At 37.4% G+C, this 25,446-nt stretch overlaps 2 protein-coding genes across 14 annotated transcripts in view; one reads left to right on the top strand and one right to left on the bottom strand.

The window, feature by feature from the left end:
- The window catches only part of LOC136840758 (ectonucleoside triphosphate diphosphohydrolase 1-like), a 28,267-nt gene extending 3,911 nt beyond the window's left edge, over positions 1 to 24,356 (bottom strand). Inside the window, exons 1-12 of one of the 3 annotated variants that reach the window (XM_067107622.1) lie at positions 24,218 to 24,356; positions 18,463 to 18,634; positions 17,184 to 17,301; positions 16,766 to 16,893; positions 15,342 to 15,459; positions 13,336 to 13,483; positions 10,414 to 10,582; positions 9,323 to 9,444; positions 7,566 to 8,061; positions 6,928 to 7,060; positions 6,512 to 6,630; positions 4,994 to 5,193 (exon numbers count right to left, since the gene is read on the bottom strand). In XM_067107622.1, the coding sequence (XP_066963723.1) occupies positions 4,994 to 5,193; positions 6,512 to 6,630; positions 6,928 to 7,060; positions 7,566 to 8,061; positions 9,323 to 9,444; positions 10,414 to 10,582; positions 13,336 to 13,483; positions 15,342 to 15,459; positions 16,766 to 16,893; positions 17,184 to 17,301; positions 18,463 to 18,576 (1,865 nt within the window). In that variant the 5' untranslated portion in view covers positions 18,577 to 18,634; positions 24,218 to 24,356. Of the gene's footprint in view, positions 1 to 4,993; positions 5,194 to 6,511; positions 6,631 to 6,927; positions 7,061 to 7,565; positions 8,062 to 9,322; positions 9,445 to 10,413; positions 10,583 to 13,335; positions 13,484 to 15,341; positions 15,460 to 16,765; positions 16,894 to 17,183; positions 17,302 to 18,462; positions 18,635 to 24,095; positions 24,152 to 24,217 lie in introns of those variants that run through there. The other 2 variants (XM_067107623.1, XM_067107624.1) reach the window with 2 other exon arrangements.
- Positions 24,357 to 24,540: 184 nt separating this feature from the next.
- LOC136840757 (AT-rich interactive domain-containing protein 5B-like) overlaps positions 24,541 to 25,446 on the top strand; it is a 200,742-nt gene continuing 199,836 nt past the window's right edge. For 5 of the 11 annotated variants that reach the window (XM_067107618.1, XM_067107612.1, XM_067107616.1 and 2 more), the window contains exon 1: positions 24,541 to 24,685. In XM_067107618.1, the coding sequence (XP_066963719.1) occupies positions 24,665 to 24,685 (21 nt within the window). In that variant the 5' untranslated portion in view covers positions 24,541 to 24,664. The other 6 variants (XM_067107615.1, XM_067107613.1, XM_067107611.1 and 3 more) reach the window with 4 other exon arrangements.

Raw genomic sequence — 25,446 nt, 5'->3', positions numbered from 1 at the left:
TTTTTGAATTACCAAATATGAAGAACAAATGAGGAATATGGTTAATGCACTGGGTTTTAAGTTTCAGAGAATAAATACAACAAATAAAGGAAACTTATTTCCTCCAAAATACAGTTATGGCATTAGGTAACATGTTGCTTACAAATGTACAGTTTTCCAGTTTTCCATGTGTGAAAAGCAAGCTTTTCATGAACAGCAAGCAGTAGAAAGATTGAATGTGCAGAAATAGGAGGGGTGCTTCCTCCAATACAGCAAGCAACTCCGGAGCTAAGTGTGCAAGAACAGGTGAATAACCACTGCTGAAACAGTGGGCAGTCTAAGAGCTGCAAGTGCAGGTACAGATGAAGCGACAGCTGTCATTACAGTATGCAGAACAGGAGCTGTATGGGCAAGGACAGGTGAGGGAGCTGCTTGGAGAACAATGGGGACAACAGGAATTGCATATGCATGAACAAATGAAGCAGCAGCTGCTGGAACAGCAGGCCCATCCATCCATGGGCTATGTAAACTGTGACAACATGAGCTGAACTTCTGGTTAGAACAGCAACACCTGCAGGAGTGGTTATCAGTGCAGCAGTAACATCCCTGATGCAGCAGCAACAGCAATGCCCATTGTTAAAAGAGCAGCAGGGATAGCGGGCCAGTAATCAGTGTAGGGGAGTGGCAGGATCAGCTACTGGTGCAACAGGAACTTCATCAGTACACAACAAAATCATACACAGCAGCGCTAGTAGTCAACGAAGCTGCCAGAAGAGCTTGAGTAGCGGGCAAAGACATCAATGCAGCAAGAACAAGAAGGATGGCAAGACCAGACAGCAGTGCAGCAGTAATAGTGGAACCAGCAGGGACAGCATACCAGTCACAGAAGCAATAGCAAAAGCAGTAGTGAGAGAAAGAGACGTGAGTCCAGCAAGCACGGCTTTCAAAAAAAAAAAAAAAAAAAATTTAGATTACGGAATCACTTGAAGATGCTCCTGAATAAGAACAGACATCGTCACAAAAATTATCATGATCTGCAGTGACCAAGCTAATCATCAGTACCTTTTGAAATAAGGAAGTGGCCCCAGAAGCAATTACCTGCTCACAGGGCAGAGCAAGTGGCACAGGTGAGCACTGATTTGGCAGGCATAAGAGCGGCCAGGTTGAGGAAGCAGGTCCAGCCAGCATACTGGAATGGCAGACCAGTCACTGGGCAGAGTGGTTCCGAGTGGTACTTGAAAAGTGTTCAAAGAGTAGGAGAGCCTCTGCACTCTTTGTTTGACTTCTGGGATGGTGATTGGGGACATACAAACATGATACCTTTGAACCTGGTTGTCAGACCCCTTTAACGAACAAAGATTGTGTTCTACAGTTTCTGGGCGGTTGCTGGAGTTTTCTCTGGTCAGCCTAAAACAAACTTGGAATTCTCACTCAAATGTTCTTTGGTCTTGGCTGAGATCCCATTCCCTGCGGTCATTGCTTTGGCTTAGATCATTTGGCTGTTGTCCTTTGTGCCTTCACCATTGCAGGAGGAGGTTGATCAGATGATAGCCAAGTGGGAGGGAAAGGGGGCTTACATTTTCTGTTTTCTGTATCAAGTGCTTCCCTTTTGTCCTTTCCATTCTCTTCTGCCCTGGACTTCAGGCTGCTAAGACAGAGAGGATCAGGTGTCTACCCTGGGGCACCTTCCAGAATTTCTATTGAGTGTTCCTTCTATATAGATTTTAGGCACACAAGCCAAGCACTGTAGGAGGAACCAGTCTTGCTTCCATCTAGGACCAAGCACTACAATATTCCCCATCACATGGACAGTTCTCTGATTAGTAATTTGTATTTTTCTCTTGTGATTCCTGTTATTATGGATCTCACCCCAGTACAGAGCTATCAAAATTCTTTGGAACCATTTTGGTTACAGTCTTGGTTCATCTTCAAGCTGGTAACCATTCTTATGATGATTGAATTTTTGCTGCACTGTGATGATTGTGGGCCAAGCCATTCTCTGGGCAGTTCATCTTCTGTAACTGTATTGCCCACCGGATGGTATTTTCCACTGCAAAGGTTGGCATTACATCATCTTCCTGTGTACATACACTGCCTTTGTTTGTGCACGGCTTGTGTCCTTGCACCATTGACTCTTGTGACAGTGTTTCATTTTCACAATGTTTCGTCCCTTCGTTTTCAGAATGTTTCATCCCAGAACCAGTCTCTGCACAATACTGATTGACCATAGAGGTGCTGTTACAAGGCTAAGCTTAACCTATCACCATACCAAGTGCCTACAGCAGGTATGTTATTGCAACCATAAAATACAATTCAGCTTACTATCAGGAACTCAAAGAGACCATATGCACCTGTGCTAATCTACCCAAGCCTAACTGATGGGCATGGAATTTACTTGCACACACAAATAGCCTACATTATGAAGTAATATGTTTGTGATGAAACAATTGTTTTCCATCCCACTGACCAACTGGAATTCAGAAATTAAAAAATTAGTGATCATCACATTATATCTTGAAACACATCCATACAGTTTAACATTCCTGCTATATATTGTACTATATATTATAATAATCTGATACTGTACTGTACTGATTTTGGAAGAAAGGAAGAGGCTAGTTTATGGCATTAAATGCAAATATTACCACATTCAAGATATATCCTCTTACAAGTTTAAATTTAAAAACTGAGATTTTCCAAAAATATTAATAATTTTCAGGTCTCTAGCATTTAGAGCTGGAAAATAATCCAAGAAATTAAAGAAAATGGACCCATGACCTTATAAAACAAATGACTGAAGGACAATAAAACTTGGATGCAACTGTAAAATATATGTAATTTTCTTTAGGAAAAATTAATTACTTTATGTCTCACAGAGAGATAACATTACTTTCATATTTACACAGCTATAACAGGAGTTAATAGTCATTCCTATTTGAATGTGTGATATACAATACTGTATGTTCAAGGGGGGAAGTTGCAGGCTGCTCCAACAGCATGAGCCTTTGTTGGCATCAGACCAGCTCAATCAACATTAAAAGAGATACAAAGGTATACAAGAACTTGGCAGTTAGCCAATGAAGAGTTATTGATCAATTAGGGATTTTGTACTCTCTCTAGTTATAGTACATTTGTTTCTTAACATACAGCATTTGTGTCCGAAGAAAGGTAAAGCCAGGTCACAGAAAGGGGTGCTTTGCAGTTAACCCTGCACTTCCAATACGTGTAACAGCGGAATATATTTAGGTTACCTGTGGTACAATTGTTTCAAATGACTTTAACTTAGCTCTGGAATATTTAGAATATACTGCCAAATTGCAAAAAATAAATTGTAAACATGGCTACTCGTTGGACAGGACCTAGACGGTGTGTGTCAATGATTAAGATATGCATGACAAAACCAAGTTGCTCATGCTACTGAAAAGATAATGTAGCTCCCGTTAAGAAAAGACTCTAACAGAAAATCATTACTTATACTAAAACACAAAAGGAATGATTTCTCTAGGATCTTCAAAAAGGAACTTGTACAAAGGACAACATTACCTATACTCCACCAGCCACCGACATGAGCTAAAACTTTCATTAAACCAAATCCCTGCTTTTCTCTTCTGAAGCAGAGGCAAAGCATTATCTATTAAGCTAATGATTCAGTTTCCAAAAGACCCTATAGTTATCTAAGTATTCTGAGTAATAATCAAATAAATTCAGACCACTGACATAAAACCCATTGTTTTGTTTATACAACATCCAGTAAAAAGAGATTCCACTACCATATCAGAAATGCCTAGGAACTTTTCATATAATTTACAAAAATATATGTGTATATGTTGTATGAATGTATGCATCATATATCCATAAGAGCACAAAGAAAATAAAATCTACATATGTACTAGCATAAAGCTATCATAAAAATAATACAAAAATAATTTGTTAGCCTAAATTCAAGCTTTTCTTGAGCACGACTATTTTATGTTATATTTTGTATATATTAAGCTCTGGACCTTTATTCTCCTATGAGAAATGTTTTTGAAATTGTTGGTGTTCTAGTTAAGTACAGGATAGCAAAAATACATGTAAAACATGACACAGCATAAATCAAAACTACTATAAAGCACTGAATGGAATTGGATTCCTGATCAGATAGCACTACTTTACAACTGTATTCACACAGTAAATACCATCTCATGGATAATTCAGAGGACATATGGCATATATTAAAATGGATTTCTTCAAAACTTTTTGAACCATTATTACCACATGAAAATTTTAATTCATAGCAGCTAACACTCAAAACAATACAAAACAAGTCTAACTGTGTGCCTCATATTTCAATTACTACAAAAAGTGGGCTTACGTATTAGTACTGTCATTGACGATGGTGTCATTTTTAAGTAGTTAGAAACTCTACGAATTCAAAAACATTAAACAATCAACGTACCATCTTTCCATATCGGCAAATTATGAATTTCAGTACAAACCTTTATAGTGCCATAATTTATTGATAACTACCAAAACCAAATATGCACAATAGCTTAAGTACTCTGCTTATACATCTATATATTAATTAATTTCATGGAACATTTTGTGTGTGGCCCTTAACAAAATAGGATATCTAAAAAGTCATTATATGTACAAACTTCCATTACTAAAAATTGACTTATTATTATTTAGTAGTTTAACCAGACCACCGAGTCAAAATACTCAACTTTCATAAGCTAAAAACTATGAATTAGCACTGTCTCATTCCATCAACTTATATACATACTCACAATATGTACTGCTCTCAGCAGAAAGAAAAGCCTCGTAAGGACAGAAAAATTAACTTCTAAGAAACTTCTACGAGAATTAAAGTAAAACTTCTCAACCTTATTAACTTAGATCACACCTTAGCATACTCTACTAAACAGAAATGGAAGTGAAAATTTAAGGCACACACTACCAACATACACTTATCACAGGAAATGCTGTACATCAGAACAGCTAATGTTTAATTTAAGCTTGATGAAGGTCACACCTTTGGTATGAAGTGCTATGGTACTTTATCTTGTAAGAGTGCCAGCAGAACAAGATGCCGCTTATCAAAAAGGATCCAAACAGTATCAAGAGAAGACTAAACACAGGAGGACTCAGAGGTTTTACAGGTATAACTGCAGGAAACGCTGTTGTACGATTTATCATAAAACCCATAGTCCAATCTACTGCAGTGTTATTAATCTGCAAAAGACAAAAACGTATTAACATTTTCCAAGGAGCTTCTGTAAGGATTTGGTAATTTACAATCACTCAGCATCTCTGGATTTTAACAGCTTGGAAAAGAATGAAACAGGAAAAGTAAAGAACGATGTGTAATTATTGTAATGAGGATGGACTAATAATATTATTGTAATGAGGATGTACTAATAATAATAAAGTCCTGTCCAATGACAGGATAGTACCTCACTTGCACGGCAAACTGTGTATGAAACAAAAAGGTTTTTGCAGTGTCCCTTCAGTCCTAGCTGCATTGCTGCTGCCTTGTAGTACTATACATCCATTTCTTTTTAGTCTCTTGTCACTGGTTGGAACTTCCTTAGCTCTACCTTGCTCCATTTCCAATTCTTATTTAAAAACAAATGCTTTAAAATACCCACAAGGATGAAAACCATTTTCCATCAAGAAGAGCTTTACCCTGTAACTGTGTGATACATATATCCAATCTTGGGATGTATAGTATAAAGACCACTAGATTTAACAGCCCCAACATCTAATGCTTTCATCTTCTAGTGTGTCGTCATTCTTATGAGGTAACCCCACTATGAAGATCAGATCAGCAATAAGAGCTCGGTCATTTTTTAAATTCTGTTGAGAGATCTTTGACTAGCAGCTTTCTTACCTCTGAGAGTTCATTAGATTGTGGTGAAAAACAAGACGGGTCTTGCTTAGCACTCAAGTTCAACAAGCTAAAAACTGTGCAGTCAAACTGCAGGAATAATAAATATATGACAAATTTTTCCATATACATCCATTAATCATATATACATATATGCCTGTATTCCAATCTTCAAGTGTTCTAAGGTTTATCAGTCTTTTGTCTAACATAAGAGGGCAGTCTCATTAACATACATCCTGTGAATCCTGATGTTTACTTCAACCAGGAACCTCACTTTTTATGCAAATTATAAGGTTTCCTGTGATATAGGACAACTACCAAGATCTGATGACAAAATATTTTCTCCCAGGCAATTAACCAAGGGGATGTGATTTTCAATTCCTTTATATTTATAGGTTTTTCCTGTTACTTTTTAAGTCATCCAAAGTACCAGACTACATTCTATATTGCCGTCTGAGAAAGAAACAACTGCACAAAAACCATAGTATTTAATCCAAATGAATACTGTTTGCTACACTTGCACCTAAAAAACTCTGCAGTAAGATCATAATAAAATTCACAATTAAAATAACTGTAATGAGATGCTGAAATCATTAAATCCCAAGTCAGTACCAAAATTCTTTCAGTGTACTCTCAATACAGTGTAATCATTGAAAGCCTTACCTCATCAGTAAACTGTATCAGTTTCCATTCTGAGCTATCAATACCAAGACCAGCAGTCATTAGGTTGTAAATATACATAGCATCAAAGCACAGATCCTCTACTAAAGCTTTGTCTACATCTGAAAGTAAAAAATATAAAAACTTGATTATATAATGATCTGTTGGTAAAAATACAGTGCCCTACCTATCTATTTGTTTTTTTGGACTCATTATAACTTCCTGAAACACAAACTGTACAATTACTAGAGCTGCAAGGCTGATATGAATATTTGAGATTTATAGTTTAGACGATGTGTAATACACATGCTATTACAGAGGCATAAAAGCATACGGCCACTTGGTAAATGTTTTAACAGTTGTATTTTCATTTTTTTGCAATTAAAGGAAAAACACGGCTCATTAATAATTTCACCCACCTGGAAATCTCTTGTAGAGGTCATCCGCATTTAACGAACAAACTTCAAACACTGCTGTTTCAAACTCCTTTAGACTAGTTCCTGCTTTTAAACCTAATGCTTTCATTAGCTGCTCAAACAAACCAGAAAAGGCCTGGAAATAAATGTTTGCGATAAAAGAAATCTAAGTAATCTTGTGTCATCTTTTGAACACAGTGTCAATGGTCTTGAAATCTTATTAGTAATCCAGTGTTGTTTTTTAACACAATGTTAAATGGCCTGTTATAACTCTAACGGGACTGGACACTGATAACTGTAATTACGGTACATTTTAATCTTTAATTTTTTTGTTCTTCCTCAACTCACTTTACTATATATTCTAATATATTAAATGCTAAATAGAGTACGGTATAATTTATAATTTTCTCTATGACTGGAACACAGCCCAATTGCGCTGGCATGGATGACAGCATCACTTCAACTCTAATTAAGTACATAAACCCAACCAACCAGTAAAAAGGCCTGTTGTCTTTTTTTTTTTTTTTTTTCAAGAAAAGTCTAATTACGAACATATTAAATTGAAACTGTTAGTTGCCATTAAAAGCCTACGGGAACGTTCTTTCAATATATGAAATAATAAACGACAACAAAAAACTTACCACTAAATCACCAGATACTGGAGGGAGAGACTTGGAATTGAAGCAGTCGCCATAGGTAAACGTTTCCTTGCATAAATTCAAATCAAACAATCTTTTCATTCTATCATTACATAATGGAGGATTACTGGAACCTTTGGTAACTATGATGTCTGATATTTTGGGGTCACTATTGCTATTCATTTCACTGGTTACACTGTCCACATATTCGGTCATATCACTGTCGTGCTCTGCTTCACTCGCTTTATAATTTTTAAATATTTTCTTAAGTTTGTGCCATTTCAATTGATTAACTCCCATCAGGACAGGTTTAGAGTCATCTGTACGAGTGCATGGACCATTTAGCTCATCTGCAGTTATGTTGTGTGTAACACCTTCAGCTAAACAAGGGTCTATAAAAATTTCATTTTTCAAAGTTCCATTGTCATTAACCAGAAAATAACCATAACGATGCTCAGCTTCTCCAATTCCATAGCACAAAAAGGACTGACTGAGAACCCTAAAAATATGCAAACAATAAAATAAGTACAGAAATACACTGAAAAGAGATCCATGAGCTTTTCAAAATGCAATCCTATCTACAAATATGGGACTACAAAAATTAAAATATAAAGATGAATACCAAAGCATGAAAGATTCACAGTAATGTAGATAATGCATTTATACAAATTATAAAACCATTTCTAATAAGACATCCTCAAACTGTTTCTAGTATAGACCCTATATGGGAAGTTATAAAGAATATCCAGTAAAATCATTACCTCAAAAAATTCAAGAAACGATATTTATTACATTTTTTCAAAACATTTAAGCATTCTACTGGACCTTGAAGCAAGCATAAAATAAAACAAACCTTTGGTAAACATTATCACATGTTAGAATGTATATATAAATACTACTGTATATATTATTACAAATACTTTGTGGTGACTTGGTAACATCCTCACTTTGGCTGAGTTTAGACATCTCCATGCCACTGAAATTCCACACTTATAATTAACATTTTTTATGAACCTAAAATTGTTCCAGATATTTCAGTCCTTCTTAAATAGAAAGAGAGAAAATGGACATCAGCCAGAAGTGCTTGCACATAAGTGGGTAGATCCAAGAGTCTACGATAGCTGGCAATCTTCATTATTCATATGGCTACTATAATGCACTAAAACAGTAATAAATTAATCAACAAACCCACAATACCAAAACTGGTTTGTTAATCTGGAGAAAAAAGTAAATATAGAAAGGAGTGACAAAAATTTTAATAAAGGCAAACTTATACCATACTAAGCAACCTAATCTCCGAACAAAACCTAGAAACTGGCAGTGACTAAAAAGAAGTTGACTTCCAAAAAATTCTCTCTAGCCTAGCTAGTATTAGACATAAAAATAATTGAAACTTACCCATTATAAAACTGAGGGAAGATTCCCTAAATATCTCATTATATGACTGAAACAAATCAAAAGGAAAAATAAAGATAATCGGAAAATGAATAATGGTACTCCTCAAAAAAAAAAAAAAATCAGACACAAATAACAAGACTGACAGCTACTTACAACTCGGATCTGCTTATGCATTTGCAATTATACCAGTTGACTGCCATATTCTTCTTTTTAAGACAGACTGAAGCACCTGAGATGATTATTCTCAAGTGCATGAAAAAGGCTAATTAGAAGCAAGAGTTTGTGGTGAAACAGAACACATTTAAGAAATGATGACTCAGCAACTTTTAAAATTTACAACAGTAAACGTCACGTAAACTTACGTGTAATTATGTCTATAAAGAGTTAGGTTCTCAGGTGTCCATGTCCCATTACCTATCACCTCTTGTGTTATCTGCACAGATGCCCCGCCAACATCTAGGGCAGCTGATGTTGGTTCTTTATCCTGAAATTGGGAAAGGTCTTTAAGAAAAACTTTTCAAATACGTAAAGCAAGGTTTTTCATACAAACCTGTTAATCACATATTGCCTCATCTCCATCTGTTAGAGAAATATTGAAATGCAGGTGTACAGGGAAGGGAAGAGGGCACTTATTGTACTCTACAATCCATGGGTTTGTATGAAAAAACTTTTGTTTAAAAAAAAGTTTGATTCATCTGAACCCCATTAATCATATACTGCATGAATAGCAATTTAGGTGGAAAGACCAAGTGGCTAAAACACCAGGGTGCAGCTAAGTACTGCAAGATTAGAGGAGGACAGAATAAGATCAGAAGTCAACTTCCAAAATGGATGCTCATAAAACTATGTTGCATGCAAGATATTGGCAAGTACATATCTGATAAGCAGTTGCCAGAGTGCTTACCAATTAAATGCAACATGAGACCAGGTACTCTGGAGAGCCTTGCCTCATTAGAGTATACCAGAGGTGAGATAATATAACCATGACGACGTGGTTGACAAAAAAGGAACGTGCTCTCTCCCCAGAAGTAACACATGAACCACCATGATTCCAACGATAATACATCCAAATGTCTATGAGTTAACATCTCTCAGACAGAGATGCCCCTAAGGTTTCAACAAAGAGGTAAGTGTGGTCTAGTGGCACCAGACACATGCCCTTCGTACCCGTAACATTCAATAGTTCTTCCAGAATGCTAAGGAAGGGGTAATACCCTAATTTCCTTGGTTCTCGGTCAGGGTAAAGAGCAGCCACCCTTGCCCAACGAAACAGTGTTCCAGAACTAACACACAGTCTCCGACACTCAGGCTTAAGATATCAAGACTTATGTGATGGCTATACAAATTCTTACTCTTCTCTTTGAATTAAAATTAAAATAAATAAACCATGAAGTGTGTATGCTACAAATTAGTTACTTAAAAATTTTAAGCACATTTGAATATTAAAACTTACTTTTGTAAGATGCCCAGAAAGGTAATTTACAGCTGTCCAGCCACTTGCTCCTTCTTCTGATCCTTCAATTATTTCAATATTATTGTGGATGATTTGAAATGAGGTCATTGTTTTAAGTATTTCTCTGATGGTAGCCAGTACCAGATTTGCACCTTCTGGATCAAAGTCCCTGAAAAACATTAAAACCATACATATTTTGTTCAAAGGAAAACTCCATTCTTTCTATGATGCTACGGAGATAACATCACACAATGCAAGTGATATATTAATTACTTTATTTTAATACGTTCAGTGACACAAGATTGAACATGATTTCAAATGCAGCTTTGTGCTAAAGTAAAAATGACATTCATAACCACCACATTCAAAATTACCTAGGCACTGATTGGATATAAGTAATTTTACTGAGACTACCCAAATTATTTGTCCTTCAAACAGTGCACATTAGAATTTACTAAATGTCCACAAAATAATGAGAAAAAAGTAAAATAGTAAAATAAAATGTGGTCAATTTCTGGCATGCAATACAATTTCTGCATCCAACATACGTCTGCTGTTAATTTTGGATATGCTTATGCCAACATTTAATTTCCAACAAAAACTTTTATATTCCTCTCGGAAGATAATGGCCTATCCCCTACAAATACATAAATTGTTTAATTAACAACAGGAAGGTCCAGTGGGGACAAAGGTCTCAGCTGACAACTCAGCTCACTCCTTTGTGTGTGTGTGTCTGTATACACACTTGCTCCCCAAACTACTTGAACTTACTGTTTTTACTAACATATTAGCCACAAATTGCCTTACTATATGTGAATGCCTCCACGCCACGCCAACTTGAGAGATCTTGACAGAAGATAAGTTCCACTATGCATGCCCACATCATGCTCCACTGACCAGAAATGCAAGGTATCATTTCCTTGTTGCTTTACTTAAAGTACTTGTGCTTCTCTGCTTCCCATGATCATCACTTCTTATTGCCTTGGTTGTTATTTGCCATTCATGTTTTCATTCACTCACTTCTGAATTTCATTTGCTTCATCTTGCATTATACCTGATGTTCTGTGAGTTTTGTTGCTTAACTGAGTGCTCTTTGCTTTTAGGTCAGTGGAATGTTTGGCACCGCTGTTACTGTGAGTACTCGCTTTCTTTCAGTGTTTCACTCTTATGACACAGTGATTCTTTTACCCTGCTCTGTGGTGTTTTTCAGCAACTTTCTCAGATTATGGGACTTGTTTAGTATCAAGTACTGTGCATAATTTGTGCCTTGCTTTTTCAATATTTGTTATTTTTATTACATATTCATTTTTCTTTTGTTAGCATAGGAGCTTTATTGAGAACATTTATTGGTTCTTTTCTTTATCCATTAGATTTTTGCTGCTTTGTTTACCAGTTCACAATGATGGTTACTTTCAGGTCTCTATCTCTGATTCAGCTATTTTTGTATATTAATTCTGCTGTGCTTTGGGTATGCTATTTGGTATCTTTTCATTGTGTTTAGTATCATTTCCCTTAAGTGTGTTAGTTTTATGGAGAAATATATTTACCTTAATCATGCCTCAGAGTACTTATGTGGGCTCAGAGGCTAACTCTTGCAGCTTCTCTACGTCATCCTTTCACAGGGACCTGCAAGCGCACTTCATGTAGGTGCCAACGATTGTTCCGTTCAGAAGACATGTTTGCTGTTCAAGGATGATCCATGTATCAGTAGTTCTTCTACACTCACAGGCAGTGTATAAATGTAATACATCAAACAGCCTCAGGTGGTGATTCTTCTGACTCTACCTCATCTGGCAAGACTCAAGTCTTGTCTGATGAGGTTTCCTCCTCAGTGATGCTTCCTCAGAGTGCCATGAGCACTCAGAGCAAGAAGTCTCCCTCTCCAGAGGTTCCTTCTGTCACTCTTAGAGGAGATATTACCATCTCCTCATCGCCTACTTTTTCCATCTTCAGCTTTGCTTGTCCTAGTAATCTCAGTCTTGCAGTGATTACACCCACTAATTACCCTTTGTTGTAACTCTTTCCTTCAGTAGACACCTCTTGACTAAAGAGGAAGGCTGCCTCTTCTGTGTTCCAAGACCAGGGCTAGGCCAGGAGTCAACCAATTGCAGGTTTGTTACTGTCCAATTCAACTATGTTGCCTGTGTCTGTGACTTGTGTGACTTTTGTGACGTCTACTTAGGAGTCTTCAATCTCTGCCTTTAGCGGGGCTTGACTGATATTGAACATGCAAGTGCTCCTGTGTACATAAATGCTTCTGCGTATTTGGCAGCTATGTACCTGGCTGCCTTAACAAAACAGACTACCCCAGAGTAATTAATTGCTCCTGCATACTCTGAACTTCTTGTGTACTTTTCTCCAACGTACACAATTGGTAACATGCACTCATTGATAATGGATATGTTTGCAACCAGCAGCAAAAACAAACTACCAACATGCTGCTCAACTGTTTCAGATCCACCAACCTGGAAGTTGAATGCACATTTGCATCCATAGAACAATGTGGAATTATATGCCTTCCCTCCATTTGCAGTAACAGTAAAAGTCACAGAGAAGGTAAAGATGGGGCTCAAATTTTCTGGAGTAAATTGAGAATTTGCTTTAAAATAATACATAAAATCAAGAGTTTACTGTAGTTTGTGGGTAAGTGTAACCTTATAACATGCCTAACATATATTCTGCGCAAGAATGATTTTGAGCTATCTTGGCCCAATACCACATGGGTTGCACACACAAGACTTAAGTATTATACAGTCATATCTACCATAAAATTGAGAGTTATATCCCTTAAAACAGTTTTACCAAAGTTCATTCAGTAAATGACCTCTCAAAGATGAGTTAAAGGGTACCTCAAGTATAAAATGTATGTCACACACATCTATGAATTATATATTCAAGGTTACAAGCATACAAGGCACAAACCTTAAGATCCTCATCCCTGCAGTTGCCTCTACATAAAATGGAGTATCCTTATGAAACGGTTGTGGAACGTTTTCTTTGGTTTCTTTGAGGCATTTTTCCAAGTACCTACTTAAGTCATCAACATTTTCAACAAAGCTGCCAACACCACCTGCAGAATCATCAAAACCAAATAAAGAAAATACATAGAAGCTGCCTGCATTGCAATTACAGTACTGAATACTAAAAATAACTACGGTCACAAGGAAAAATACATTATTGAAAAGATATAACTGGGAGAAAATTCTCAAGCTCAGCAGTAAAGGAAAGATATTTGAATTAGCATAGTATATATAATAAAGAAAAACATTTAAATAAGTAAAGTATAATAGAAAAAAGGATTAATTACAAAAACAAACCTAGCATCAAGTGGAATTTTAACTATGCTTCCTGAAAGATATGCACATACACATTAATACCAAGCTAACAAGAAGAGCATGAGATTATGTTCTGAACCATTACCCAAAGTTCTTTATTTTTCAGAGCACACTTGAAACAGTCATAACAGTTGGTTGGTCTGTAAATATGAAATATAAAAACTGTATTGAACTTTGCATGTGTTAATACAAATTAAAGAGCTACTTTAAAGGAAGGCTGGTGCCATATCTAGAAGGCTAACTGATTGTTTCTCCCTGCTCGCTGGTTCTGGAGACATCTCTTTGCTAGCTGGTTCTTGAGACAAAGAATGGTCCACCAAATGAGGGGTTAGAATGCAGCTTGTTGGGGGGGGGGAGACATTATGGACATCAGTTGGGTAAGTGGACTCAAATCACAATGTATAAGGCAGAGAGAAGCACATCCTTCAAAGGTGGCACAACAAATTAATCTGTTGGCACTCAAGATAGCACTAAAAGACTGGGGGAGCATGAGGAAAAGGTGATGGAGGTATACATCAAAGACCTAATATAGAGGCGAGAGGGCTGCATCCACAACAGGAGACATCAAAGGTCTGTAAGAGAACTCCTGTAGTGGGGCATAACACTGATTGAGGAGCCAGTGGCCAACCAAAACTTCTTGTGAAAAAGGAAACACCTATCTCGTTGACAATCAAGAAAGGCAGAATCTTGAGACTTTCTGATAGATCAGATTTGATGAGCAGGAGTAGACACTGTGGAAGCAAGCCTGGATGAACCTAGAGGAAAGCCCAAGGAAACTTGGAAAAAGGGGATGGATGAAGCTCAAGACCTGATGGGAATTCACACACAAAGTGCACAGGAAAGAAGAGAGTGAAAAGATCCCATTTCATGTCTAACTCAAAAGGTAAAGATCATGTAAAAATATTAATGATGATGATAAGCAGAGAATGTGTCTTATCTACTGAAATCTGATTCAGTAATGCAAGACCCATTAATCTCATATTGCACAGTATATATAGGCTTGCATACAGCCACTACTTCAGTATTACATAACCAATGTCAAAAGAGCCTTTGTAGCCTAAATATTAGGAAGTGCCTACAAGAATGAAACAACTGATTTTGCCTTAGGGATAGTACGCAAACTGAAAGAACAGTTAGATCCACATACCAGTGCTCACACACACATATCCATCCCCACTATATTAAAATTTACCAGTATAACATTTTCCTGATAATGATAACTAAAGCAGTATAATGATAACTAAAGCAGTATAAATTAAAACTGAAGAATAAATATTAACTGTTGTATGAAGTAGCCAAAAGAAAGTGGAATCCACTGAACAGAACTCAATACAAATACTGTATTACTAAGAGTAAGGCACACAGAGGCTTCTCCTGAACAGAAGAGGTCTACCATATCACCTGATAATGGCTTCATTCATTTCAACAAATGATTTGTTTCCCTATTTACCTGCCATCACCATGTACTACAACTATCGTAAAGATGAGAGAATATTTATTTCAAAATACATTATTAGAAATATTCTAGGAAGCTACAGTATACTGTATAATTAAATAACATAGCAATACTCATAAAGAGTCCAAAAGACATACCTGCCATAAAGCATCTGTGATCGAGAGTTACATCTCCAGTATCTCGGTGTTTCTGGCCATCCCAGGAGAACACATAAATTTCACTATGAGACGAACCAGCATCCATGACTATTCCGTACTGTGAACGAAAAGTTCCATCGTTTTAAAACTTTAACAAACCTTATGCTGCGCGTAAATGTCTTACTGCTGAATAAGTTCCTAGTCAGTTCTTGAAACCATCTAGTCAAGCTGGTGAGAAACTAAAATGGTCTCAGTGGTCTCTTAAACCTCTATATTTAAAAATTTTTTTAAATGGCTTGTGACAAATTTAGCTTGCAAGCTTCTGATACATCAGCACAGGATCAAACAATTTTCATTGATCACAATAAATAATGTCTTATCAAAAGTTCAAAAACCTACACAAAGTATACAAACTGGGATATACATAAGAATTTAATGTCATATGGTTTGTTGATAAATACATTAAGTACTCAAAATGGTATCATTTGTAACATACTGACTAATGGTAAAAGGGATCTTTTTGCCAAACAATAGAACAAAAATTTCCCTTATACAATTCCACATAAAAAAAAGGAAATGAGCATGGGTTACTCATCTAAAAAACTTATGAATATGCATACTTTTTTATTGAATAAAAACAATTCAATTGGCTAAAAAAATTGCCATGAATAAAAATAACTGGCTCTTATTCTGATTTAGGAAAATCATAAATCTAACTTAATCAAAGAAAACACTATCATAGATCTTATAGTTTCAAATTATCTCAAAGTTCTGAACAAAGAGCTTTTATGTAACATTTAAGAGGCTATTCTAGAAAGGAAAACTTTAATACAATCACCTTGAAATTTAGCAATTATGCGCTGTACTCTATGGCAATGTCAGCAAGTTGAAATATAGTTAATTTTAATCTAAGAAACGCTCCTACGCTACAATGTAGTGTTCATATAATTTTGGGATCATATTACGAGTAAATAACAAAACTAGCATTATACAGCCCATGGCAGCATTTTTAACTTAGAACATTATATTCTTTATCGATGGTGAGAAGAATAAGTTTACTAAAAAGAAAAAAGGTTAACAATTTCCTTTTACAGACCTACATTTAGTTCAGCATAAAATTTCTACTGGTTCTTCTTAATTTCCTAACACCTTTTTCATAGACTTCTTGTTTTGTCCTGAGCACATCTGTATTTTATGATAGAAGGATTACTGATTTATTGCTGACTTATGTGACCCTTTGGACAAATGCTGTTTAGTAGTGTACCTCAACAAAAATATATCAAAATATTACAATATAACAAACCATATTAACTTTGTAGGACATGAACAAAAAGTAAAATGTAGGGGTTCAGAAATGGAGGAAAATATAAATGTAAGTGCAAAAGCCAAGAGAGAGAGAGAGAGAGAACAACTAAGATACATACCTTCTGCACAGAGGGTAGAGGTTCTAAGAATGTCCAAATAGTATATGTTAACCCAATTCCACCGATTAGCAGTGATACAACAGTGACCATAAACCAACTTCCAAACCCAAAAGTTTGTTCTTCATCATCTGTGAACCCAACCCAAACATAAATTTAAAAAGGCTAGGGAATTTAAAAACTGAAAGTACAATGTGATATCAATTGAGAAGAAAAAACTGTTATCCATTGTATAAATTTAAAGGATTACACCTGAATGATCTAATTTCTAAATGAAATATTTCTCTTAAAAAGATGTCATAGTGACTGCAACAACGTTCTATTGCTTTCCGATGGGTTATACAAATGAATGCTGAAAATAGTATAATACAGTATATTATATGAATATTACAGCATTTTATTTACGTATAAAAAAACCTACCTCCAAGGCCAAGAGTGAGAATGTCTCCATCATCAATACTGCATTCTTCAAGGCTCTTATTTGGATTCAGAAGTAAATTGTCCTTGCTTCTTATTACATAGCCACTGGAAGTTACACCCTGAGAAAAATACAGGTACCGTATCTATTAATGATGTATGTAAAGCAACAGAAATTCTAGCAGTGCTAATGTAATCGGCATGCCATTATTGATAAAAAAAAAAACACTGAACTCCAAACAAGAAATTTGAAGTACCTAAGACGAATCTGGATATAACAATCATTAGCCAGGGGCTCTCTATACATCTTTCCAATCGTCATTCATTTAAAGGTTTTCAGTATTTTACAAGAAACTAAACAGAAAATTTAGTTTCTGTTTCCCTACATGCATATGTCTTAAAAGTTAATGGCATAGCTTTAAATTAATAATACTCTGATACCCAGCTTCAATACATTTAAATATGACTCCTAAGGTAACCAGTATACATTAACACCACTTACTAAAAGGCAAATACAAAACAAAGGCTGACCCTAACTCTCGACTGAGAATTTTCTCTTTCTTCCAAAGTGACAAAATGACTGTTTACCTTTGATATGCTCCAGGTAATGTAAAGGGTAATGGTCCAGTCATTTAAAAATTACACCATATTATATACAGTATTGAAGTTTTACACTCCCAGTACCTTCATTTATCTAGTATTTCTTCACCATCTAAGTCCTACCATTAGCTGACTAAATACAAAACGCAATGCATAGGATATTTATACAAAATTTACATTGGTCTGAGTGAGTGGAGCTATGGATTAGTTAGTGTAAGGCCAGATGAACGCACTGATGGTCTGGCCGGAAGGGAAAGGCATAGACCAAGGGTGATCCTCTAAATTGGGGATTCCAGCAGTTGTGAAAATGTTTTAAAGTAGGTGAAATAAATAATTCAGCTGTGAAAATGTTTTAAAGTAGATGGAATAAATAATTCAGTTCTGAAAATGTTTTAAAGTAGGTGAAATAAACAATTCATCATACTGTAAGCAGATATAAAAAGCTTTGTAGATTGAGAGGTATCCATGGCTTTTGTCATAATCCAATATTTCGGTGCCTGCTATTGGTAGCTCCTTAAAGAGACGGAGGAAGTTTTGTTACAGCAGTGTCTCAATAGACAAAGGCTTTTACATGAAGTTTTTAGCACTTATACATATAAAACATATAACTACAAACACTAAACTAAATGGAAAAGCAGAACTAATAAACCTAATTTTTCATAATCCATAAACATGTTTCTTACCTTATGCTTGCAGTAGCTTTCAAGCAATCTCCTTATGGTGTGAGTTGCAGGAACATTCATTGTCAAATGGCCTGACAATTTTCCACTAAGGGAACTCCACACAGTAACCTTCATGATGACGACTTGCGTATTTCTTATGCACTAATATATTATACCATATTTTTTGCGAATTCTGTAAAAGATACAGCCAGTGTTACAGGAACAGCATGAAAGATTATGGCATAAGTTAAGCTTTATTTGTCTGGTAAAATTATCAACTAACACAAATACAGTGCTATGGAATCCTTTAATTTTGCCTAAATTTTAAAAAATTTTCCATTAAGTCAAACTGGTCTTACTACTATTAATATTCAGAACATGAACACTATTCATATGGAGCAAGCCCAGAGTCATTGACTTAAAATTTAAGCTTCCATAGAATATGGTGTTCATTTGAAAGAAGTAACAGAAAGGAGAGATAAGTTACTAGAAAAGAAAAATAAACTAATAAACAAATAGACAAAAATGCAGGTAAATTATTAAAATACAAGAATTGTTTCAGGGTAGTATGCAAACAGGAGCCTTTGCTTGTGCCACACATCTGTAAATCTAGCTGACTTTGACTATGAATACAACACAGCAATACAGTTTTTCTGATAAGTTTCCTCTATAGTTTTGATGAATTTGAAATGCATTCCATCTTGGAATGCTTAGTTAACCCAACACACCCCCTTTCTCTGATTTCTTCACATTTTGGAAACGCTTGTCACTATGAAGCTTGGAACCAAATTACAAAAGAAATGAAGTCTATTCCCGCTCATATGTACTTACACCTGTTGAATTCAGATACATTTACTAGAGTTGGAATACATCCACCTTTGCCATCTGACAGTAATGGGGGACTACTATGAGTAACGGGTAATATTGGTGTTGGAAAACGTACACAAGTAAAACAAGCATGTATCCTAACCTAACCTAACCTGACCTAAGGCACCATACTCTATGGTGTAAAAAAATGGAAAAATTGTAACCTAATCTTTGTTAACCATAGAAAACACGTCGTATCAGACTAGCAACCCTACCCTAACCTGACTTATGTGGCCATAAATCAAAAACATTTAATTACATACCAAGCTCAATTTCGTTATCCTCCTTGTCAGTATCCGCAATGGGAAATACAGTATGCACCCCTAATTACCACCACCTGGTGGTAATTAGGGCTTAATTACCTAAGGCTATAACATTAATAGTCTGGTTTTCCAAAAGGTTTATCCACTTGTTAGCCTTAAGAGGGGAGTTTAATTAACCAAACATTTGACAGATATCAAATACGTACATTAAAATCAAAATCTATCAGAAAAGCTATATTCCACTAATAAAATCACTTACAGTGATAACATAATTTTCTGTACTTCATGCATAGCTTGGACTAATCAGAGTTTTCCAAACTTATACACCACCATATAAGGCACGGCACGGCACTCTTGCCCAAATGCAGTCTTTTTGTATTTTTGATACATTGCAGTCCATAGATACTAATAATTTCAATGACAAACACCATTAACATTACTAATATCTTAAGAACCCTTAAAGTATCGCCAAATGATCACAGCATATATCTTGAGACAAAAACATTTGATAAACCAATCACTGGTTGGGGGCAACTTATTAGTAAAGTGAACAGGATGTGAAGAGGTATCCCCAGCATTGTATAGTAATGTGGCATGCTATGTAAACAAAATAAGTCATAATTTCTCTATCCCACCATCATAATCATAAATGCTTTTATACCAACGCTTCCCTTCACAGGTTACACAAGAAATGAGTTCTCACTATTCTCTACCATATCATGGTTTTTCTGCCTAAACTCCCATGAAATTAATAATGAATAACTGCAGTGTGAATATAAAAATACATAAATAAAGTTATATTTTGGAAAGCTAATATATAAGAAGGCCTTTATCTATCCCCCTTTCCTCATGATTTCCTGGTCCTTCCTTAGAACTGAATACAGAATTTCGGCCAAAAGCCAAGCACTGGGACCTATGAGGTCAATCAGCGCTGAAATGGAAATTGACAGTAAAAGGTTTGAAAGGTGTAACAGGAGGTAAACCTTGCAGTTGCACTATGAATCAATTGTTAGGAGAGGGTGGAAAGTAAGATGGAAGAGAGAGAATATGAAAGGAGGTAAAGTAAAAGGAACAAAAGGGGTTGTAGCTAGGGGCCGAAGGCACGCTGCAAAGAGCCCTAAGTAATTCCTACAGTGGACTGCATGAGATGCACTGACAGCCCTACCCCTCTACGAGGGTCCTTCCTTAGAGGTCCTCATCCTGCTACTTCCACAAATACTGCTATTCTGGCCAATTGTTCCTCATCCCTGTTTGTGACATACGATCTCCTCACTGTAACCTGGCAATTTTTTTATCAGTGCCCATATTTCTAATGCATACAGTAGTACAGGCCTTATGTATCCGCTGTCAGCCTTTGCATCAAACATGATGTTCTCAAATGGAGAACCTTGCTGAAGTCATGGCCAGTTGCTCAAGGATGATAACAAGGGATAAATCTACCTTTAACCCCAGACGTCCACAGCACTCTAGCTACTCGTAGTCCCAGTGGGATGTACGGTGCAGTACAGTACCCGACAAGAGGTCTGTCTGTGAGCCATTGGTTGAAGTCTGACGGTTGTAGTATGCACAACCATCCACTATTCAACCCGAGGGAAAACAGCCTGACTGCCATCTTAAAAAGTAAAGGAAATATGAGAGAAGCAACAGCTAATCATCCTTTCATCCCCAGCCTTGTGCTTCTCTTTCCAGATGGAGCTTGGGTAGCTACAAATGTTGAGGCGCCAAGCACAGGTCCTAATGAAAGGTTGTTTAAGGGCTAATGCCCTTAAAGTACGAGGTGATGGTGTTATGTCAATGACCTTGCCTTCATTACTTGCAGATCTGAAAAGTTCCTTTTGCATATCTAATGACTGAGGACTGCTCCTGAATTTGTGAGCTCTCACCTGGACTGGAAGGCCATCCCTTTGCTAGATGACCCAAACACCCATTTGAACATTCTAACAAAGCCAGAAAGTGTGTGAAAACTTTGTGCCTGCTAGGGAACAGGTGCTAAAACTTGGCCTCAACCTGCCGTATCCTATTTGGATAGTACTGCATCAAAGAAATCTCTGACAGGAGGAAATGAGAAGTTCCCAGGTCTAATATCAAATAACATAAGTTCTGACTTTTCACAACAAACTCAGGAATAAATGAAAATGAGACCCCTAACCCCACCAAATGCAGGGGCAAGATACTAAAGGCTACGTAGCTCACCAACTTGCCTCACTGAAACTAAGACCAATGTCTTCTTAGACTTCTTGTAAGAAGCTCTGGTTTGGGACTATTAGTTCTTCTTACAAGAGGAAGAATGGGCAGAAGACGAAGAGTATGGATGTGGCCATCACGGAAGAGGGAATAAAAGAAATGCGTGTCTACTTCTTCACCTTACTATGGCCCGCGAACCTCACTTTCTCCAACAGCAGGCGAAGAGAAAGTCAAAGCAAGTAGACAACCTGGCAGAGAAATACCATGTACAGAAAGGACTGTGGGGGTTTCTCCAGCCAGAACCTCAACAGGGATAGACGGGTCAACAAGGTTAACCAAACAAGCAAGAGGGTAGCTTACAGTTTCGGTTGCCAGGCTGCGTAACACCTTCTGCCCGGGCTATGATAACTCCGCCAAGGTAAGTAGTTCCGCGACCTGACCCTGCTCGCGACCCGCGTGCCCCAAGATCTGACCCAGTCTCTTGCCAGTTTGCCAAGATGTCATCCATCCAGTCCGCGGATCCCTCCCACGTGCAATTTGCAGCCGCAAACCCGGTGACTATCCTAGACTTAGCAGTGCTGTGCAATGACGAACGCTCTTCACTCGTATTTTGAAGCCATCCCGAGACATCGCCGTACAAACGGATTCGTCAATTACACCCATCCCTGTTCCACTTGTTCCAGTCGTCCAGATCACGTCAAAACCAGCCGTCCCAGCCCAAAAGCGAAGAAGAATCGAGCCGCCGTCCGATTTTTCCGATGATTCCGACTTCTACTAAGGTAAGTGTGGTTTCTTATCAATTTCTGGTTATGCATTTTATTGGCTTTCTGGGGGGGGTCCGGGGGGAGGCTTGCCCCCCAGCCAGGTCAGGGCACGCCGTCTTGTTTAAGGTTAGGTCGGTTCGTTCTGGTTAGGTCACAACCTTGCATTTTGGATGAATTGTGTTAGCTGGCTTTACTGGGGGGGTCCCGGGAGAGGGGGGCAAAGCCCCCCCGGCCAGGTTAGGGCACGCCGTCCTGTGTTAGGTTAGGTTAGGTTAGGTTACTTCTGGTTAGGTCAGGACCTGGTACTGTGGGAAAGGTTAGGTCTGTTTGTTACGAAAAAGCTGGTACACATTGGCTTCCGAATCGCCGCCATCTTGTTTGTATTCGTCCGTCAGTTTCCTAGTCGGAACCTGCTGTCACCTGGTGGTGGGTCTCGACTAGAAAACTGGCAGACGACGGCCTTGCCGACCTAATGCTAAGAAGTCCAGAAAGGATGAGAACGAAGACTCACCCAGAACACCGTGAGTAGGCAGAATCATTTTCATGTACTCTGGACTCCACTGACATACTCAAAGCAACCACAGAGTATGAGAAAGGAGTGACAGACTGCAGGCACATGAAGGACACTCACCTCAGCTGCTATAGTTAGAGAACACAGGCTAAAACACCTCTACTTGCATACTACCCTGGGGAGCAAGAGGGGCAGAAAAAATGATGGGGACATGAGAGAACCAAAAAGGTTCTAAGAAATCCATTAGATATAAGGATATATGCAAAGAACTAAACATGAATTTCAAAGAAAGCATATCTAACAATGCAGGGACTACTGTACTGTAATTCTCCTGAAAAAATCTGTTTGCGGAATGAAAGTTCAGCTGAACTTTTATTTACTACTAAATTCCCTACCTTCCACCATAGTTTAAGCAATAAACAGGACAGCTAAACAGATCACTCGATAATTCATAATGAAAATGTTACAAAATTCCAAATGGAGGCCTTCCTATGCATAATTATTTAGCTTTCAAGTACAAACTAAAGGCTTTCTTATTCTCCGAGTGCCACAATAATGTGGATTTGACGACTGATATGAAGTTAAATTCTTAGATGGTCTGCATACAGGATAAGCTATGCAAATGTAAGCGAGAAGTCAATTTTGTGGGTCTTACATGACATAATAAACCTGAGAAAAACCATACATTTTACAATAATGTTGCATTAACCTATAGAATTAAGGCGATAATTCATACTTGAGGACAGAGAGTGGCTACCAAAAATAGGTTCTTCTAACATCAAATAGGTAAACTGACTTAAACTTATGCCATTATAATCACCTGACTGATATTAAGCTCTACTCGGGTCTAGCTTACATCTAGATTCTTTTGCAAAACAGGACGTCGCAACGACTAAGGTCATCGACTGCCTAGCCTGCACAAGAATTCCCTATGCTAGTAAAACACGCGGGTAAAGCCAGCTTTAGCTATGGTAAGTCTATAAATCTTAGTTTGAATGTTTTAGAGGATTAAATGAAGATGAAATGGCCATATATGTTTTTGAAAAGCCTCTATGATAACACAACCTTGTCTTGATAACTGGTGATACTTCCTTATTCACGAGGAAAGAAGAGGAAAACTCGAAAACCACTTACTTCTACAAGCATATAAATACGCATAAAACCATATAAAAAAAGGGTATACTCACTTTTCTAGTGAAGTTTATAAAGCACCAATTGTCTAGAGTGTGAAGAGACCATAGAGAACCTCATAGAGAGCTAAGTATTTGGTGCCTTATTTCTGATATAAACAACACCAGCTGACGAACTCCTAAAATATTGGAACTTGGAGAAAAAACATCGTGTCGTTTTGTTTGTAAGGGCGCGATGGAAAAATTCATAAAAAAATAAAAAAGGCAGCTCAAATCTGTAAACATTAATACATACGAAATTCATCCGAAAATGAAATAAAGAAAGTCCTCGATTTTCTTTTTAAAAGAGAAAGCATCCTCGGCGAGAACAGCGGGTAAGCTCCGCCCATTCAGCGTGACGTCACGAGGATCATTCTGTGACGTCACGTAATGATAGTAAATACAAAGTATAGGATGTGAAGTGGCGTGAGTGCGGGATACAGTGCAAATTAATTCCCTTTTATAATGACTAATCACAAAATACAGGTACGTAAGTGGTACCGAATTGTGTCTAAATGTACCGGCCGTGGTACCGTTCGAAATAAAAGCCGCACAGGCGGCGGTGTGAGGAGAAAATAGTGAAAAAAGAGGGTTTGTTTGGTCGGAGGGGCTGCTGCTGCTGGTGGTGGTGGGGTTTGTGTGTGTGTGTGCGAGAGATAGATAGAGAGAGAGAGCCTTAATGCAAAGGCAGGTTTGTTCTTACCTATTTGTAGCAACGGAGAGTGTGAGCAGAGGCTCGTGCTTTGGCTCGTGTCTTTGGGACGAGCATGATGTACTGTGGCGTGTTATTTTAACATATTCAATGCTGTTCCCGATAAATTTCCCCCGTGCTAGCCTAGTACAGTACGTGTCTTTTATTTTGCAAGGTTGTTCCATGCAGAGTTTTGTGAGGGGGGCTTTCCGAGCGATTTAAGGTGACCCTTGGAATGGAGTGCTAGTTAATAGGCCCGGAATTCATTGTTGGAGATGCAGCTATCTCGGCCAAATGCTTTGGGCGGCAATATGCCTATATTATTATTATAATCAATAATCGTCAGTGACTTGAAAAAAAAACATTCCTTTTCCCCCTATGTACCAGGCCTATCCAATTTCTGTCAAACTGACTGTAGGGAGATTACGAGGGTTAACCGTAATTGGTACAAATTTTGTCAGTTTAGAATTTAGGGAAAAATTTTTGTACACGCTACCAAAATGTAATGAATCACTCTGTCGAAATCATCACCCGCCCCCCTTCCCCGCGTAAAACT

The sequence above is a fragment of the Macrobrachium rosenbergii genome, chromosome 8 (genome assembly GCF_040412425.1).
Source record: "Macrobrachium rosenbergii isolate ZJJX-2024 chromosome 8, ASM4041242v1, whole genome shotgun sequence".
In the NCBI taxonomy this organism is placed as follows: domain Eukaryota; kingdom Metazoa; phylum Arthropoda; class Malacostraca; order Decapoda; family Palaemonidae; genus Macrobrachium; species Macrobrachium rosenbergii.
The sequence above is the reverse complement of the archived record's forward strand: the minus strand, read 5'-3'. Positions and strand labels throughout refer to the sequence as shown.